Source organism: Labrus mixtus, chromosome 12 (assembly GCF_963584025.1).
Source record: "Labrus mixtus chromosome 12, fLabMix1.1, whole genome shotgun sequence".
Classification (NCBI taxonomy): Eukaryota; Metazoa; Chordata; class Actinopteri; order Labriformes; family Labridae; genus Labrus; species Labrus mixtus.
The window spans coordinates 9,540,180-9,557,471 of record NC_083623.1 but is presented as its reverse complement, the minus strand read 5'-3'; the positions used below and the strand labels follow the sequence as shown (position 1 = coordinate 9,557,471).

The window sequence follows — 17,292 nt, the reverse complement described above, 5'->3', positions numbered from 1 at the left end:
AAAAGTGGGAAAGTAAATCCCACTATGTGGCCATGAACTGTTGTTTGTCGTGATAAGAGAAGGGTTAGGTGGTGAGGCAGAGAGGTATAACCAATAAGTTTAAAAAAAAGAAAAAAGAAAAAAAACTATTTCCGTGAAACGTACCGCAGAAATGATTTTCCAGTTATTCCTCTTCTTTCCCCGTTCATTGTTTCTCCTCTGACTCTCCACCTCTGAGGCCCCAAATAAAGACGCAGCCTGCTCAGTGGAGCTCTCCTCTCCTTTGGTTACGTCCATGCTGCTGAGCGCTGAAAACTCCAGCCAGTGTTTTCCTGGAGGGACTGAGACGCAGACACAACTTCCCCGGCGAGGAGCATATGCAGTGGGTACGGTACGACCCTCTGCTTCCAGTGTAGCACCGCCTCGATTCTTGACGTGTCCCAAGTTTTCGGAGACCTGACTTATCAAACTGCGAGCCTGATTAAAAAAAAAAAAAAAAAAAAAAAAGGCAGAGCAAGACCTCAACAGTCCGCTATTTTGGCCCGTATGTCATTTTCCAGCGAAGTCTGTCCGGCAGTAAAAAAAAAAAAAAAAAAAAAACGTCAGACAACTCAGCAAAGACTCGGAACTTTAAGTTTAAAAAAAGAATGAAAGAAAAAAGACAAAGAAAACTACACACCAAACAGTTATTAACATGATTAATTATCTAGCTCTACGTGACTAGGTGCTGTCGCCATCTGGTGCTCACTCTGGAGTGGTTCACCCATAGACCGTAAAACAGATTTATTATTTACAGACAACACCGGTCATTAAACTCATACCAGTTTTGATGAATTTCATGGCAAAAATAATCCGTTTTACACACTTTAATTCAAATGAAGCACAGTTTAAAGTTGAACGTTTACATACCAAGGAATAACATAATCAACTTTGTAACTACCTTAGCAGCGACTGGAGTTACTGGTTAGTTTAATATCAACACCCTGTTAGCTTTAACACACCAGCCCCTTTAGTTGGGGCTTCTTCTTTCATATTCACAACCTTTCATTTGTTCCCTCCTGCTTCTCTCTTTCTTGCTAAATGTCAAGTTGTCCTAATAAAAAAACAACAACAACAACAGGAAGAGCAGAATACTGAAAGTGTCATTATTCACTGAATGACATTTAGCAGCAACATCCATACATATTTATGCAATTAGCTCTCTTTACTTGATAGTAAATTATAATTCATATGTTCAGTCTTTTTGTTTAGCTTCAGTGCATCACATGTGGGGGTATTCTAGGCCGTTAAAGATTAAGTTGCTTAGCGTATCGAGCGCCACAGTTCAACATAAACCTGTAAAAATAGTCACAGCTTGCTGAGCAGTTCTGCCTATTCATTTACATTTCAGTTTAATTTGCTTCCCTTTAAACCTGCACATACACAACCTACTTCCTTATTTAGCCTCAGATGTGTTGTAATTAAATGTCTTGCCTACCTCCCTAAAACAGTAAACTTCTCTTTTAACCGTTGTGTATAGGGACTCATTCGTAAAGCCTTACACTTTTGTATTTCAGTTCCATACAGACATGCTCACAAGTAGGTACAGACTTTGAGTAATCCATTTCGCTACGTTACAAAAGCATCCACAAGATGGCGATGTTGCAGTAGAGATAACGCGACACTAAAGTTCCCTGTGGCCGAGATATTTTCATGGAGCCCAAAGAAGAGCTATAAATATAACAGAATACCGCCCCTGATCCCCAATAGCCTTAACACAGGCACATCACAGCTCTGTGGGGTCTTGGTTTACGTCAGATCCAGTTGTTGTCCAGTGGTGTGATAATGTAGATCGCATGTGGCTGTAACCCCTGACCTCTGACCTCGTCCTGCACTCATAAAGAGCCCAGGGATTACTGTTCTCACTGCCTGTCTGTGTACCCTTCTCTTTACCAGTGGCTGCGCAATTGCATTTCTGATCATGCTCCACATATACTGTGTGTTGTTGTATCTGTGAGTGGATAGGCCTGATTGTGCGTTATCATCTGAAGTTACAGGTGTGTTTTGTTAATGAGTGTGTGTTCTCGTAGTTGCCTGCGGTGTGTATGTGACCTGCTCAGTGAACTGTATGTCTCTCAGCAGACTGTCTCCCTACAGCTGTCCTCAACCTTACTGTATGACCTTTTAATGCTGACCTACACATGTAGCCCTTATTGTCCCCATGACATGTCTTCTCTCTCTCTCTCTCTCTCTCTCGCTCTAATCCATTGTTTATCAACCTGGGGTCCCGGCCCTGGGAAATGTATACAAAGGTCTGTTGGTAAGAACAAATGTGTATGCATATTCTGATAGGATTTTAGCAATTATAATGAAGGTTGATGTTTTTTAAAGCAATGTATAACTTTTTTTGTGTGGGTCCTGTGGTGGGGGGTGGCGGGGGGGCTCAGCTGTTCTTAGTTACAAGTAGGAGGGGCTTCAAGGGAAAAGGCGAAATCAAGAAAGTATTTTAAACTTTCATCTCAAAAACTATCATTATAAAAGTCAAAAAAGTTAATAAAACCTTAGAGCTGCTGTATTTAAGGTAAACCCTGAACTCTGAATGCCTCTAGTTTTCCCCAGATAGCCTCAAAGGTAGAAAAACATTAGATTTTCTACACTGTATGAGGTGTGTCATATATTGTTCATTGTATACTGTATGTGCTTGTTCAGTCACTTCATGGAAACTAATACATACTTACATGAAAGAAAGAAAAACATTTTTATGGTTGAATATTTTTCATAATTTTCTACATTTGCTTTGGTTCACCCCAGAATCAGCCAAATTGAATTTCAGCAATTCAAAACAGTCCAAAGGTACATTTAACATACCTCAGTAAAATGTCTAAATATGAAAAGCTCTGTGATATGTTTAGTAGAGTAGTACAGTTTGATTCAGGTTAATGGTGCATTTCATTCACCTGTTGTGGTGAAACACTGGAATGACCCGATGACGTGTAAGAAAGAAGAAAACTAAATTCATCAACTATTGTTATTCTCAGTGAAATGAAAAGACTAACGTAGGTGACATGATTAAACCTAATAAGAAAAAACGTAAATACATTACATCATCGGTGCATATGACAACTCCAATGACCTTTCACCTTTTATCAACCAATCAAAGGCTTTGGTCATCTGGGCTTTAAAGCTAAGTGGTTTTGAATAATTATTGGCCCCAGAACATGTTAAAACAATAGGCCTGCTGTGCATCTTTTTTTTTTTTTAAACTTATATTTTATTTGCTTTTCTTAATGAAGATACATAAAAATAAACACAGTATACAATCTTTGGTGTCAGTTAACAATAGTCAGTTTCGCCTCCTTTTAAATAGTCCATTCTCTTCATACTTAGTGATGGGTTTTAAAGTCAGCCCACTTTATCCATTTTCCTTGGCATGCAGATTGTTGTAGTCTTAAATTGTGTGTAAAGTTCTCCATATCATGTAGTTTTTCAATAATGTCCAACCAGTTTCTCCGAGTGGGGGGGGGGGGGGGGGTGTCCTCCTTACACCACTTTCTTGTTATAGCTTTCTTTGATGCCACCAGTAGTATTCCAGCCAGGTATCTGTCTTTGCTTTGTATATTTTCCTGTGTTAAATTTCCCAGATACAGCACTTCACAAGTCTTAGGAAGTTCATAACCTAAAATTGCTTTCATTCCTTTCCACACTTCATCCCAGTACTCACTGTGCATCTTTTAATTATTAATTAATTGTTAATTGTTAATGCACTTCCATAATGTGGTGCATGTTTAATTTATTTCATGGTTCTTTGATTGTTCTTGAATTCACACTCTGCATGTCTGCATTAGTTTAGTTATTTACCATTTAGGGAAGAATAATTCCATTATTAATCAGACAGCCCATGACTAAAACAAAAGTGAAGGCAAATGTTTGTAACACATTTTATACCCAAATGCAACCTAAAGGATTTCTTAGAGTAGGTGCTTTCTTTTATCAGCAACAAGTACATGCAACAAGTGATGCTGCAGTTATTTTAAATCAGTTTGACCGTCTCTACTTTATAAATCTACTGCTCTTAAATCAATCAAGCATCACTGTTGAAACAATTCAAAGCCTGCAGCAACGCTTGAAGTGAAGTGGAGTGGCTTGAACCTCGGCCGAGCCACGACTTATGAATAACACATCGGTGGAAGAGCAGCAGGAGGTGTGCTTAAAGATTTCATCAGCTGACAGTTATGGGCACGTCTTCCCCATGAGATTTACTGTAGGCGCTTGTAAATCTGCGATGAATTATTCATTCAGCACGACAATCCTCCGCACATTATATTGAAAGCTTCTGTCTTCTCAGACGTATCCGTCACTGACTACCTGTCAGCCAGGATTAACAGTAGAGCTGAGTGTCTTTGCTCTGCCGCCTGCTTTTGTTGTTGTCCCGAAATAATGAGCACCTTTCAAAGCTTTACTCACCCACAACAGGAGCATAAAATAGTGCTGACCACCCACTGACTTTGTGGACATGTGTGGATTTCTACCATCACTTCTGAGCCCATGGTATATTTGACAGAATTTGAAAGTACAAAAAAATAAGACACACATGTTTTTGACACTCAACACGGTTTGTTTTACCTGAAATAAACTTCATAGATCTGATGTGTGTGTGTGTGTACAGATAAGCAGAACCTGAATTTTGGATAATTGGAGAGTAAATGCCCACAAAAGGCTTATTGACGCCTACATCAGCCTGCTGAAGAACACAACTGGGCGGAAATGCTTCTCAATGACTCTTCTGAAATATTTTTCGCTCTCATTATGTTGCGAATGTTTGGAGGAAGAAACCACAGAAAAAAAAAAAAAAGACAAAACTGTGGAAGCTTTCCTTTTTTTAAACTTCAATCAATCAATCAATTTTTATTTGTATAGCGTCAACTCATAACAAGTGTTATCTCGAGACACTTTACAAAAAGCAGGTAAAATACCTTACTCTTTGTCTGTTAACATTACAAAAGAGCAGGTAAAAGACCTTACTTATTGCTATGTTACAAAAAGCAGGTAAAAGACCTTACTTATTGTTATGTTACAAAAAGCAGGTAAAAGACCTTACTTATTGTTATGTTACAAAAAGCAGGTAAAAGACCTTACTTATTGTTATGTTACAAAAAGCAGGTAAAAGACCTTACTTATTGTTATGTTACAAAAAGCAGGTAAAAGACCTTACTTATTGTTATATTACAAAAAGCAGGTAAAAGACCTTACTCATTGTTATGTTACAAAAAGCAGGTAAAAGACCTTACTTATTGTTATATTACAAAAAGCAGGTAAAAGACCTTACTCATTGTTATGTTACAAAAAGCAGGTAAAAGACCTTACTTATTGCGATGTTACAAAAAGCAGGTAAAATACCTTACTTATTGCTATATATCATAGGTGTACTGTAAGAGCTTGCCCCGAGAATAACTTTAATGAAACTTTTGGTGTAGTTTTTGGCTTCTATATTAATGCTACCTGTAGTTGGACACGTTCGCAATATCAACAAAAGAGAGCATCAGAACGTACTGGCAGAGAAGAGGAAACATAATGAAGCAGTTTCATTACGGGTATGGAGATCGTACCAGTTGCGTGTCTACTGGCTATGGATTCGCGCTTGCCGTGAGTTTTTCTTGAACCTGCAGTGTCCTCCCATCAGCTCAGCCCGACTTCACACGGAAAATTTACTGGGGTGTTGGGAGGAGTCCAGGTAAAGTCAGAGGGAAATATTTGGCTGTTTGTGTTCACTCATGTAGCTCACCCTTAAAAAAAAAAAAAAAAACTTCAGGAAGTTTTCGGGAGTTTAAGTTAAAGTTAAGACAGCAAATGTGTAGAATTCCTGATTAGTGGTACAGTACATAGCTAGCTAACCAATTTTTAGGTAACAATAATGTGAGCAGTTAACTGAAAAGATGCTAGCCATGTTGCTAGCTTGGCTGTAAACTATTAAGGAAGACCAAGTACCATCTTTGGATACAGAATCTTTAAGCCTGTTCTCCTGACAGTAAGGTCGACATGAAAGGGAAAACCTCTCTTCAGAATTCAAGACATTCGGCTCAAATTCAAACGAGATCAATAGCCTCTTTTTTCAATCTTGACTAGTATAAAAAAACAACAACACACCTACAGAAAATGCTAAATGGCCGGAAAACAATCTATCACTAGAGCTTTCTAGGATTGACTATGACTGGCATTGTGTGCATTAAACTGACAGTATAAAATAAAAATGACAGTATTGTTTTTTGTTTTTTTTTAAAACCTTTAGCTTCTGTACATTTGGTGATGCTACTTTCAAAAGTGATTGAAAGTTGATCTTGTTTGCCATGAGCGAGGACAGGACAGCCGTGCAAATAATGACAGACAGCAATCCAGTCAACAAGTACGACTCACTCCTGCATTCCCGTATGACCAGTGCATGTGGGACTTAAAAGTAGAGAACAAGCTAGTAAAGAGTGACAGCCTGATTGGGGGAACAGAGGTCAGCTCAGAAGACAGAATCCTCCCACAAACACAGAGCTGACATTGTGCACTCATATTTTAGAGATTTGAAGAGCTATTAGCGTTTGAATAATATCTAAGTTTAAGGTTGGTTAAGCTAGATTATTGTGAATCACTTGTCATGTTAATGCTAACTACTCACTTCCTCTAATTCATTTGAAGAACTTTTTTTTTTGCTGTTATTGGAAAAATAAAGGATGACTTATTTGGCATGACAAAAAATAAGAAGTAGGATCAGTGGCATCATGACTTTTTGTTTGACGGTAAAAGAAGTGTTGGTCAATGTGCACAAGGAGCAACCACCGAAAGGGAACTAAAAGTGTCCGTCAGGGAAATGTGTGGAAAACCACTGGATTGAATCAGCTGACTGTACTCTGATCTCTGAAATTCAGCAATATGTTGGAAACAATCATAAATCATCATGTGGATTCAGTCATTAATATTAACTTTGGGCTACTCGTGTCTGTCTGGTCACGTTCAAGTTCAAGATGACTGATCAAAACAGGACGAAGGGAGTCATTGTCAGATTATTGGCCTTTACATAAATATAACTAAATAAACCAAAGTTATTTAAGATGATTACTTTTTCACTTTATTTATATTTCTTTTAAAAAGGAGGATTGTGTTAAAAAAACGAGCTTGTATCACCTTCTTGTTTATTCATTTTAAACGGTTAAAAACAGTTCAGCATTTTTTTTTACACAACTTAAGGATTCCTCTACAATTGTATATTTCAATGTGTTTATACCTGTGTACGTGAAAATACAGTTTGAAATAATTTAAAGAATACACTTTTACTTTATAGACACAAACATATGAATAGATTTTTCTCTAAAACTTAAACTTCCCAAAATTAGAACTTGTCTCATAGACCTTCAATATAAGTAACACATGGAAAAAGCTATTCTTAGAACTACATTCTAAATGATGGGAAAACAAATCTTTGCCTCAATAAAAGAGACCAAAATACCAACAGATCATAGCGGTTTGTGTGCCAAGTGCCAGCATTACAAAATGCAGAAACAGGATTCAAATATGATATAAAAAGCTAAATATTGAGGGTAATCCAAACCCTTCATTTTTACCAGGAAAAAACCTGAGACATGCTGTATAAGGAGGTCAGAATATCAAATGATAAAGCTTTCATGACCCAGCTCAAGCTTAAAAAAAACAGCACAGTCAATATCTGTGAGTATGACAGCCCTTCAAGTGAGCAAGTTTTAGCTGCAAAGACTAAATTGAGAATGTATTTCATTCTGAAATAAATTACTGCAATAAGGGACGAGCTACCTTTTTTTTCTAATGCAGATCTGGCTAGAATGTCAAAGCCAAACAATTATTTTTAACAGAGTTTAAAGCTTCTGAAATGTAGCTCAAAATATTAAAAATGTACGTAAGATAACAAAGCTGAGTCTATAAGTCAACCTCCGTTACTTTTAGAAAACCTCTTGAAAAACAACTAATTTTACTTTTTAAACCTTTATGAAGTCTGGCAATTCACCTTTTGGTTAACATGGGCTTTGTTTAGAAGAAGAAGAAGATATACCTTATTAATCCTGCGAGGGGAAATTCAATTTTACACTCCGTTTTTGAACATGCTACACACACGAAGGCTAGAACACACACACATGCACAAACAGGATCCTATGGTCATGCACTAATGGAGAGATGTCAGAGTGAGGGGACTTCTCCACAGCGAGCACTCCTGAGCTGGTGGGGGGAGTCCGATGCCTTACTCAAGGGCACCTGAGCACTGCTGAGGTTACCAGACCCGCACCAGTGACCCCTCCAGTTCCCCACTGACTCCGTAGATATGTGAGTTTCACAAGAGTGAGTATCTGTTCTCAAAGCTGTAAATGCCATGGTAAGTGATTAGCTCTGTAGAGTTAGCCTGTGACAAATTATCAAAATTAAACTTCCTTCAACGCTCGATTTTTGCAGCCGAAAATCATCACTCTCCAGTCCTGCCTCCTCTTTACCTGGTCAAGCCTCTCCACCTCCTCCTCCTCCTTGCTGCACACCTGTTTCTCATCCTTAATAAAGCCTTGCAGTGTTTTTAAAACCATTGTCTTTCATCCACTCTTAGCCAGATTGTCGGCCCGTTTGGATAGAGATAGAGTTTGTCTGCTATTTTCTTGAAAAGTTTTTCGAAAGTGTTAAACTTGTTTGTTCTGCCTGCCTGGCAACGCGTCTGCCACAACCTCTCCTGTCAGACATCAAGCCATGCTGCTCCTTTTTTGGACAATAAAACCCCTTGAAACTTGTGTTTGTTGTGTTGCTGTGGTCCAGCCTTTAGTGAAATGGTAACAGTTATGGCTCCCAGGGGATTAAAAAGTGAAAACTGTCATTTAAAGTAGTATTATCTTTTTTTACTAATATGCAAAGCCCTTGTGATTGCAGATTCATTTAGAATAAAATGTATTTATTGCCTTTTGTGCTGTGTGATTCTAAGTAAACACAAAAATGTTTTAATGATTCAATTAATATATAATTATAATAAAAATATTTAATTTGTGGTCATTTATTTCAGATAATAAATAACTGCAATGAGATTTGCTTATCTGAAGCTTCAGTATGAGCAAAAACACCTTTCTGTTAAAGTTTGTGTTCTTTAAGTAAACATGGTATGTTGTCACATTTACATTCATTGTGTTAATAACTTCCTATGCTTTTAATGTCTGAGGAACCTCTGAACTAAAATGAACATTTTAGTCCTTTCAGACAACCAGACAGACAGAGAGGACAGACGGACAGCCCGATGTCCGGTCCATACGAAGCTCAGCTGGAAATCTAAGGAGCTGTTAAGTGTCTTAATACCGTTTGTCAGACGTATCACTCAGTGGGGGCGCCCAACTGCAGCAAGAACCCCGAGTCAGCTCTCTCAATCATTAACTTCCATCAGTGTGTCAGCAGGGCCGGCCAATCACACTCGGCCACCTCAAAGAAACTCTTGAGGTTCTGAAACGGTTGTCACTCACTCATGTTGTGCATTTCTTCTTTCAAATTAAGATAAATTAGAATTCAATTTTGTGTGAAGAAAATGCCAGTTGAATTCGCTTTGAAATAAATTTAATTGTCTTTTGATTATTTGGGGAATTTAAAGGAGAAAATGCGTCCTCTTTAACTCACCTTTTCCCAGGATAACTATTTTATGTTGCACACATTTATTCATACATCTATTCATAGTATTGATACATAGCTTTTTAAAATCTAACAATTTTACCTAACTACATAATTGACATTTCATAAATTTCGGTGGTACTGTCACAAGTTTATTTTTAGCCCAATCCATGATCCTGCCAATTGCCCATTATTTGTAAATATATCCCTGGTATTTTCTCTGCCACTGATTCATTTTGAGCTCAATCAATAACCCACATCCAATATGTGACCTTTCACACTTCAGACTTAATAAGGGTCATGCTGTCAATGTTGATTATAGATCTATGTGAAGAAAATCTGGTGACAGGAGAGAAATCACTGCATTAATATTCATAAAGAGACGAGCATTATGTAATAAGACAACAGACGTGACAGTGTTCATTAGAGAGGAGGACATAACAAGATCGTAGTAGCCTTTATGTATCGTACAAAAAGTGTATCCTTAAATCAGCAATAGGTGGATGTTGGTTTGAAAATAATTCAGCAATCATTCAAATCAATCAAATAATTTTTTAGGTGTTTTTTTTAAGTAACATTACCTTACATTATAGTCCTTAAAGGTTTCAGACTCTTGGACAGGTAATAGAAATAAAAAAACTGTCTTCATCATTTGACAATGTTCACATTATTACTTTAAGTGTATTTATTTTTCTTACATGACTTTCACATTTTACATAACATATCTGTTATGTGACAAATTTTTCAGGACATAAATTGATAATAACAAAAGGAATTGCCCCCCTTATTTGTATTTGTACACTTACAAGTTAATAGCTTTTCTTTTAAGCCTCTTTGACTTGTTTGCATCAGTTGCTCTGTAGCTCATATTTTTGCAGACACTTCAAATGGATCACTTTCATATAAACCATTTTTGGATTGGGAAAAATGTCAACTTGGCAATATATATTAATACCAACAACGGTTTGAGGTTGTACATTAGGAAATCTTGTGAAGACTTGGAAAACCAGCATGTATATGAAAATGTCTTGCTTTCCCGAAATGTTATCAGTTCTGTGAGGTTGTGTTGATGCACAGCAGAACTTTTTGCCAAAGAATGTACATGCGCATGCAAACATGCTGTAAATTATAATGCTAACATGGCGGATGGTTAGAAATTCCCCTACAGGGACAATGACGCATATAGTATCATATTGGAACGCAACACAACGTAATGCAACGTAATACAAAGTAACATAATGTTATGTGATGACCAGGTGGAGGTAATGAACAGCATGAGGAAATTGCAAAGTATGAAAAAGGATAGTGACTCAGCGACACTGTTTGGCATCCATGGTTTGACAAGTCAATACATTTCAAACTAAAAATAGGAATATTCTTCACCCATAGAGCAATCAATTGTGAAACAAGTGATTGTCATGCAGAATGATTTAAGGTTTGACCCATAGTGACACAGCCCAGGAAAACAACTCAACCAGAATAAAACACCCGGAGGTCTGTAGATCAGAGGTGAAGTTTCATTAACCCAAACCTTTAAACCTTATTTCAAAGTGTTCGCTCTAGGCCTCTTATCCTGGAGAGCAGTGCAGGTGTATCTTTGTCACAGGGGTGTTGAAGCTAATAAACAGATTTACCTTTAATTGGAGGGATGTTTGGAATAATTATCAAATGTCAGCAGGAGCAGAGTCACGGATGCAAAGCATATGATGAGAAAATGAAAGGCTTTAATTGAATGTCAGTGGGAAGCTTCAGGCCACGTTGAACCTTGTGTAATGAGATGTAGGCAGCTGAAGGGCACCCCACGATGCTTTGCTGGTGGTGGTGAGGCGTGGGTACAGACTCAGGATGATGGTGGGGGGGGGGGGGGGGGGGGGGGGGTTGGGTGCTCCTGCATCCCAGGGTTTGCCTTAATGATGTCCACTTATAATGCCATTATGTAATATGCTCTTCAGCGATGTTTAGTCAGCCTTATTCACCCCAAGCCCAGCCAACAATACTAGAGCCAACATGCCAACTGTTTGTGTATGTAGGACTATATATGAACAGTGTATGTGTACATGAACACATATGTTATCATTATTTTTGTCTGGATGGTCTCAAGATCGATGTGCATCATTTCCAGGAAGTATGGATTTTTCTTTACCTCTGGGATTTGTCAGTTTGCCAATAAAGTGCAAAAGCATGTTAACTGTGACTATGTGAATGAAACCATTTTGACAGAAATGTCTCCGAAAAAATAAAGACTAATTAACTATATTGACCAGTTTGAAGACCCTGCATGACTTTTCAAAGGATATATTTTTGGTTTGGTTTTATTTTTAGAAGTACCTGCATATTTCCAATGATATATATTCCATTGACTTCATAAAGAACTGGAGTGCTTTGCATTCCGGCTGTGAAGCATTTGAAATGAAAGCCAGCACCTCCAAGTCTAAGGCCATTGTTGCTCCTTCTCGCTGGAGAGGGAACTTAGCTGCTCTCTTGGGTTGATCTAGATTCCAGCCCCTCACTTAAGCTCATGAGCGTTGTGACCAACCAGGATATGATTGTGGCAACAGGTGTTCATGATGAGTTTCCTTCTACTGGGTGGTTCAAGCCTTAGAGATAGCGTAAGGAGTTCAGACATCCAGAGGAAGCTCGGCACACAGAGGCTTTTCCTTTGCATTAAACGGAGCCGACGGTGTGGTGGTGGAAGCTAATCAGAATGCCTCCTGGGTGTCTTCCTTTGAAGGTTTTAAAGTACGTCCAACTGGTTTGAGTAGACCTAAAATATGCTGAAGGAATGAAATATCTAATTTTGCCTGCTGCCACCGTAATCCAGCCCGGAAAAGAGTTAGAAAATGTGTGGATAAATAGCGATTACTAAATACTTTTGAGTCAACTTTACTTGAAGGGCGTCATGGTGGCATGGATGATTACGTACTAACCATGTCCCGAGTTTTCTTCCTTGTTGCTTTTTGTTCATCATCCATCTCTTCTCCCTTCATGTCTATTCTATGTTTTGCAGTGGAGGCAAAAAAAAAATCACAGAAATAAAAATGGTAGCATATGTGAAAATTATTTTAAAAAATGGTTAATATTGGCAGATCAAATACGGCCACCAAGCAGTTAAATGAGTTCAAATGTTTTGGCCACTTCTACAAAATTCCATGTGAAGATGAGGTTGGGAAACATGATTGTGAGGTCTCACGTTCCAGCTCTGCTGCAGTCACACGCGGTGCCTGGTGACCTGCCTGCGTGTATTGTTTCCCCCTCCTGAACTTTCTGCTGACTGCCTTATTATCTGAGTGTCTTTGCATATCACAGAGGACACATTTCAAAGAGTATGTCATCTATCTGAAGGCCACAGCAGGGGATGAATCACAGTTAAATCACAGTTATGAGATGCAAAGCGAATACACTTTGACACTTATTATGTCTGCAGGGTTTTCTGTTTACTTGACTTGTTTAGTCTCAGATAAAAGTCACAGCACTTTAGAGATCAAATAAATATTGCAACCGGCATTACTTTTGTAATTTAAAAAAATGACATTTTGCAATCTGGAGACTGAGCAGTCTGGAGAGATCCCCCTAAGAACTAATGCGTCAGTAAAACAGAATCAATATTTGACCCATTTATGTTTAATTTTCCCCAGTGGACATCGGCCAGTGGGAACTTTCAAGAGGCAGCAGTGTACTTTTTGGAGGCTCCATTTTTGGACACACACGAGGTTCAAAGTACATCAAAGCTGTGACCTCAGTGGGGACTCCGCAGCCTCTCCAAAATCGCAGTAATGAGGGTCCAGGCTTGATCCCCTGCACAAATCACCGGGGGTCAGACTGCCACCGGAAAATTTGGTCTGATGGGTCAGTAGCTACAGGAAGTACTAAGGCTCATGAGGATGTATTGGTGATTATGCAGTGGAGGGTACACAGAGAGCTGGCCGGCCTGCAGCTGAAGCCCTGCAGGTCTGCGGGACTCTACAGCTGAGACCAAGGCTTTTATTTCAGCCGAGGAATAAATAACACACACACACACACACACACACACACACACACACACACAACAAAGAGCACTTTTAACACATCCTCTTTCTGCTGACCTGTAAACTTGTAGGGTGGTTTCTTATGCATTTGGTTCTGATGAAATGAAACCCGGCTCCCACCTCCTTATTGATATAGCAACAAAAAGGTGAAAATCTAAAGGAACATCTGACCATGTATAACTTATTCTTCTACCTGTTAGCTAACATTAGACAACAGCTTACATAAGCACACACATAACTGTTAGAAAATGTTACACAATTAGATAGAAAATGACTTAATTCTAAGCTAATGTTAGCGTTAGCTATAGCTGTAAGTCTATGCAGTAACATAAGCTAGGATTTCATACTTATTTGATGACCCATTTGACACCGTTAGACATCGGCTAACTTTAGTGTTTAGCTACTTCATAGCTAGGTTTTATCTGGTTGTGTTACATGGTAAAATCGGAAAGGGGGAATATTCCTTGCTAACATCAATTTCAGCTAGCTAGGAATTGATTGTCTGCTGATGTTAGCACCTGGGGCTAAGCTGTTGTTAATGGGTTGCCAAGTATGTTGTATGATACAGTGTATAATTATGTTGTCTTAACCTGATGTATGGTTCCTCCGGATTTTCACTGTCTATTATTTTTCATTGAGGATGCGCAGAAGTAATAGCATTTTTTTTTAGATTCAACACATTATAAGGCATTACAAACCTGGGAACAGCAGTAAGGCATTATGACAACATTTAACCATGAGTGTGACGCCAAATGGCCGCCATTTGATTAAACTGTGTGTGCTTAAATATGTAATATGTAATATCATCAACAAATCTCAAGACCAATCAAAGAAGAATGGATTTTATTAACAAGCATTGTCTTTATCCAAAGCTATCACCTAAATCATCAATGCCAAAGGTACACTTATTTATTGTTTACAAAGAAATATAGTAAGGAAATTAAACCTTCTTAAGAAAGATTTTTTTATGTTCAGATATGTTTTTAAAGATGAACATCCTCAGCAGGACCAAAATAGCCTCAACTTAGATTTTATTTTCAACAGCAGAAGTGCAATGAAGCTGTATAGAGCTTGATGGTCTATTGATCTTGATGGTTATTTTATTGTGATAGGGTCAAAAACCATCATAACAGTTTTCTCTTAAGTTTATAACCTATTCATATTGATAAATCAAAACCCCCTTTATACACCTGTGACAGGTTAAAAATGCCATTTGTTATGTCTTATGTATTCACCTCCCAAAGGGCATTATTTGAAAAGCCACCTTTTTGATCAAAGTGTCATGGATTAATTGACGTATTGATCGGGCCGGGGCTTGCAGCACTTCAGTCTGTGGCGGTAGGATTTATGCAGGCTCAGTCATGGTTCACTTGACTGACCTGGTTATTGAAGCCAGAGCTATTTTTGGGCCCGGGCTCACAGCGTGCAACTGAAGATTGGCCAGGTCCTATCAGTCAATGATAGAGCAGGTGAGGAGCAGCACAGATGTCATCGGCTGTCACACGTTGGTTAGATGCTGTATATATTGCAGATATGTTATAGGTTGCACTGATATACTGCATGTGAAATTCTGTTATTGCACACAGAAGTATCCTCTTGTAACTAAAGAATGACGTTTAAAATGAGCAACAACCAAATGTGGTCAAAATGTCTTCTTTCTTTTGGCCATACTTGTGTTTGTCTAGTAAAAAAAAAAGCCTTTAATTTCAAGGAAAAATTACAATAATGACAAATCAAATCAGAACAGGATTTCCACTGAGCCAATCAGAATCTCCCTTTCCCACTGACGTGCAAAGCATCAGGGAACCACAAACTGGAAACCGCTGACACAGAAGGTCATCAAAGTTGGCCCCAGTTAGACTTTCACTTGACATTTTGTCTCTCTGCGTCAAATCATCATCATCACATGCTTCTGTTTTTACGTACATATATACGAATTTCACTCAGCACTCGCCAATTCTTCAGCTTAATTGCTGGTCAGAGTAAACATCAGATATTTAAACAAGGGTGGAAAGTTTCGTCTGCGGTTTATTTGCGCACAAGCTTGAAAAAATACTTGAAGTATTGGCTTGCTGCACAGGGAAAAGATGAGGTCAAAGAGTGTGACGTTTGGGTTTTTACTTGGAGCCAGACTAACAGCTGGATTCTGGAGAAGTTCTGTGTTGCAACATGTTCAGGGAATCACTCATAAATGGAAAAAAAGGTGAGTGAATTATGGAGCTTTTTTACTTCCTGCTGCTCTGTTGAAGAAGCTCAGCTGGACCAAAACCTACGCCACAAGTCTCATAGGAATTAATAAGATTTTGTCCAAAAAATGATTTTTTAGTGTCCACATAACGTGGCTCCATGCTAGATGTCAATTTTTCTGTATTAATTTCTGAGGGTGTAACAGTTAGTTAAATCAATTCGGTGGCGAGCAACTGGAGTCTGTTGGGACTAGAGGTTTGCAGATCAAAGAACAGCATTTGAATTCATAGGATCCTATTTGTGCGTCTGTGTGTATTCCTGGCTCGTGTGTGTGTGTAGCATGAAAGCAGCAACCTACAGTGTTGAAAAAAATAAAGCCAATGCCGAAGTGCAAAATCCTGCAGTTCAGTGTCCACCTGAGGCTGGCTGCAGAAGCACCGGAAATCACACACTCAGTCAAAAAAGCCAGCTCTAATACTATCATGACATCATTTCAAAACCAAACCCAGCAATTTCTTTCTGCATTGTATGTACAGTAAATAAAAAGCAACTATACATATCAGACAAAATATACACTGGTATCAAATATGTGATAACATGGTATAAACCACATTATATTGGCTTATATATATATATATATATATGTCACACTCACATTATAATACTTACACACTTTCATTTAGGCTCTGCGTCATAGGACTTCTACTTGTGGAGTATTTTCACTCAGAAGTGTTAATGCTTCTTCACTTCTTTGGGCGGCAGTAGCTCAGTCTGTAGGGGCTTGGGTTGGAAACCGGAGGGTCGCCGGTTCAAGTGCCGGTGCGGACCAAGTATGGAAGTTGGTCTGGTAGCTGGAGAAGTGTCAGATCGTTTCCCGAGCACTGCCGAGGTGCCCTTGAGCAAGGCACCAAACCCCCTCCCCACCATCAGCTCAGCAGCGTCAGCTCCGTCACTCTGACATCTCTCCATTAGTGCATGTCCATAGGATCCTGTTTGTGCATGTGTGTGTATTTCAGCCTTGTGTGTTGTCTGATGACTTGCAGAGTGTAAAAACAGAAAGATCAATAAAGTAAATCTCAATCTAAAGTAAAATATTTGACACTTGTTGCACCAACGATTTTAGATACTATATTAAAGGTGTGTTCTTTTGATAATACTTCCAAACTTTACTGTAACAATTTGATTTAAGGAGCAGTTGGGCTTTAACTTGTTATATGTATTTTTATTGCCTCATTTACTTTATTGGAATATGTGAATTATTGATCTAGCTGCAGCTGAAATATGACACGTAATGAAAAGAGTCCTCTGTATTTTTCAGAGGGTCACACACAGTTTTCCCTCTGACATGGGAGGGAGAAGAGAGAGAGATAGATAGAGGGCTGGATTGATGGGTGGGTGTAGGGGGAGGATTCTTCTGGTGGGAGGGAGACAGGGAGGTGAGGGAGGGAGGGTGGTGCTGAATGAACAGCTCCGCGGCTCATAA

General features: G+C 38.7%; 1 protein-coding gene across 1 annotated transcript in view; it reads right to left on the bottom strand.

Annotated features, from left to right (window-relative positions):
- Positions 1-430, bottom strand: part of enpp1 (ectonucleotide pyrophosphatase/phosphodiesterase 1) — a 30,985-nt gene extending 30,555 nt beyond the window's left edge. The window contains exon 1 of the mRNA XM_061051859.1: positions 145-430. Within this exon, the coding sequence (XP_060907842.1) occupies positions 145-276 (132 nt within the window). The 5' untranslated portion in view covers positions 277-430. The remainder of the gene's footprint in view (positions 1-144) is intronic.
- Between the last annotated feature and the right edge of the window lie 16,862 nt (positions 431-17,292).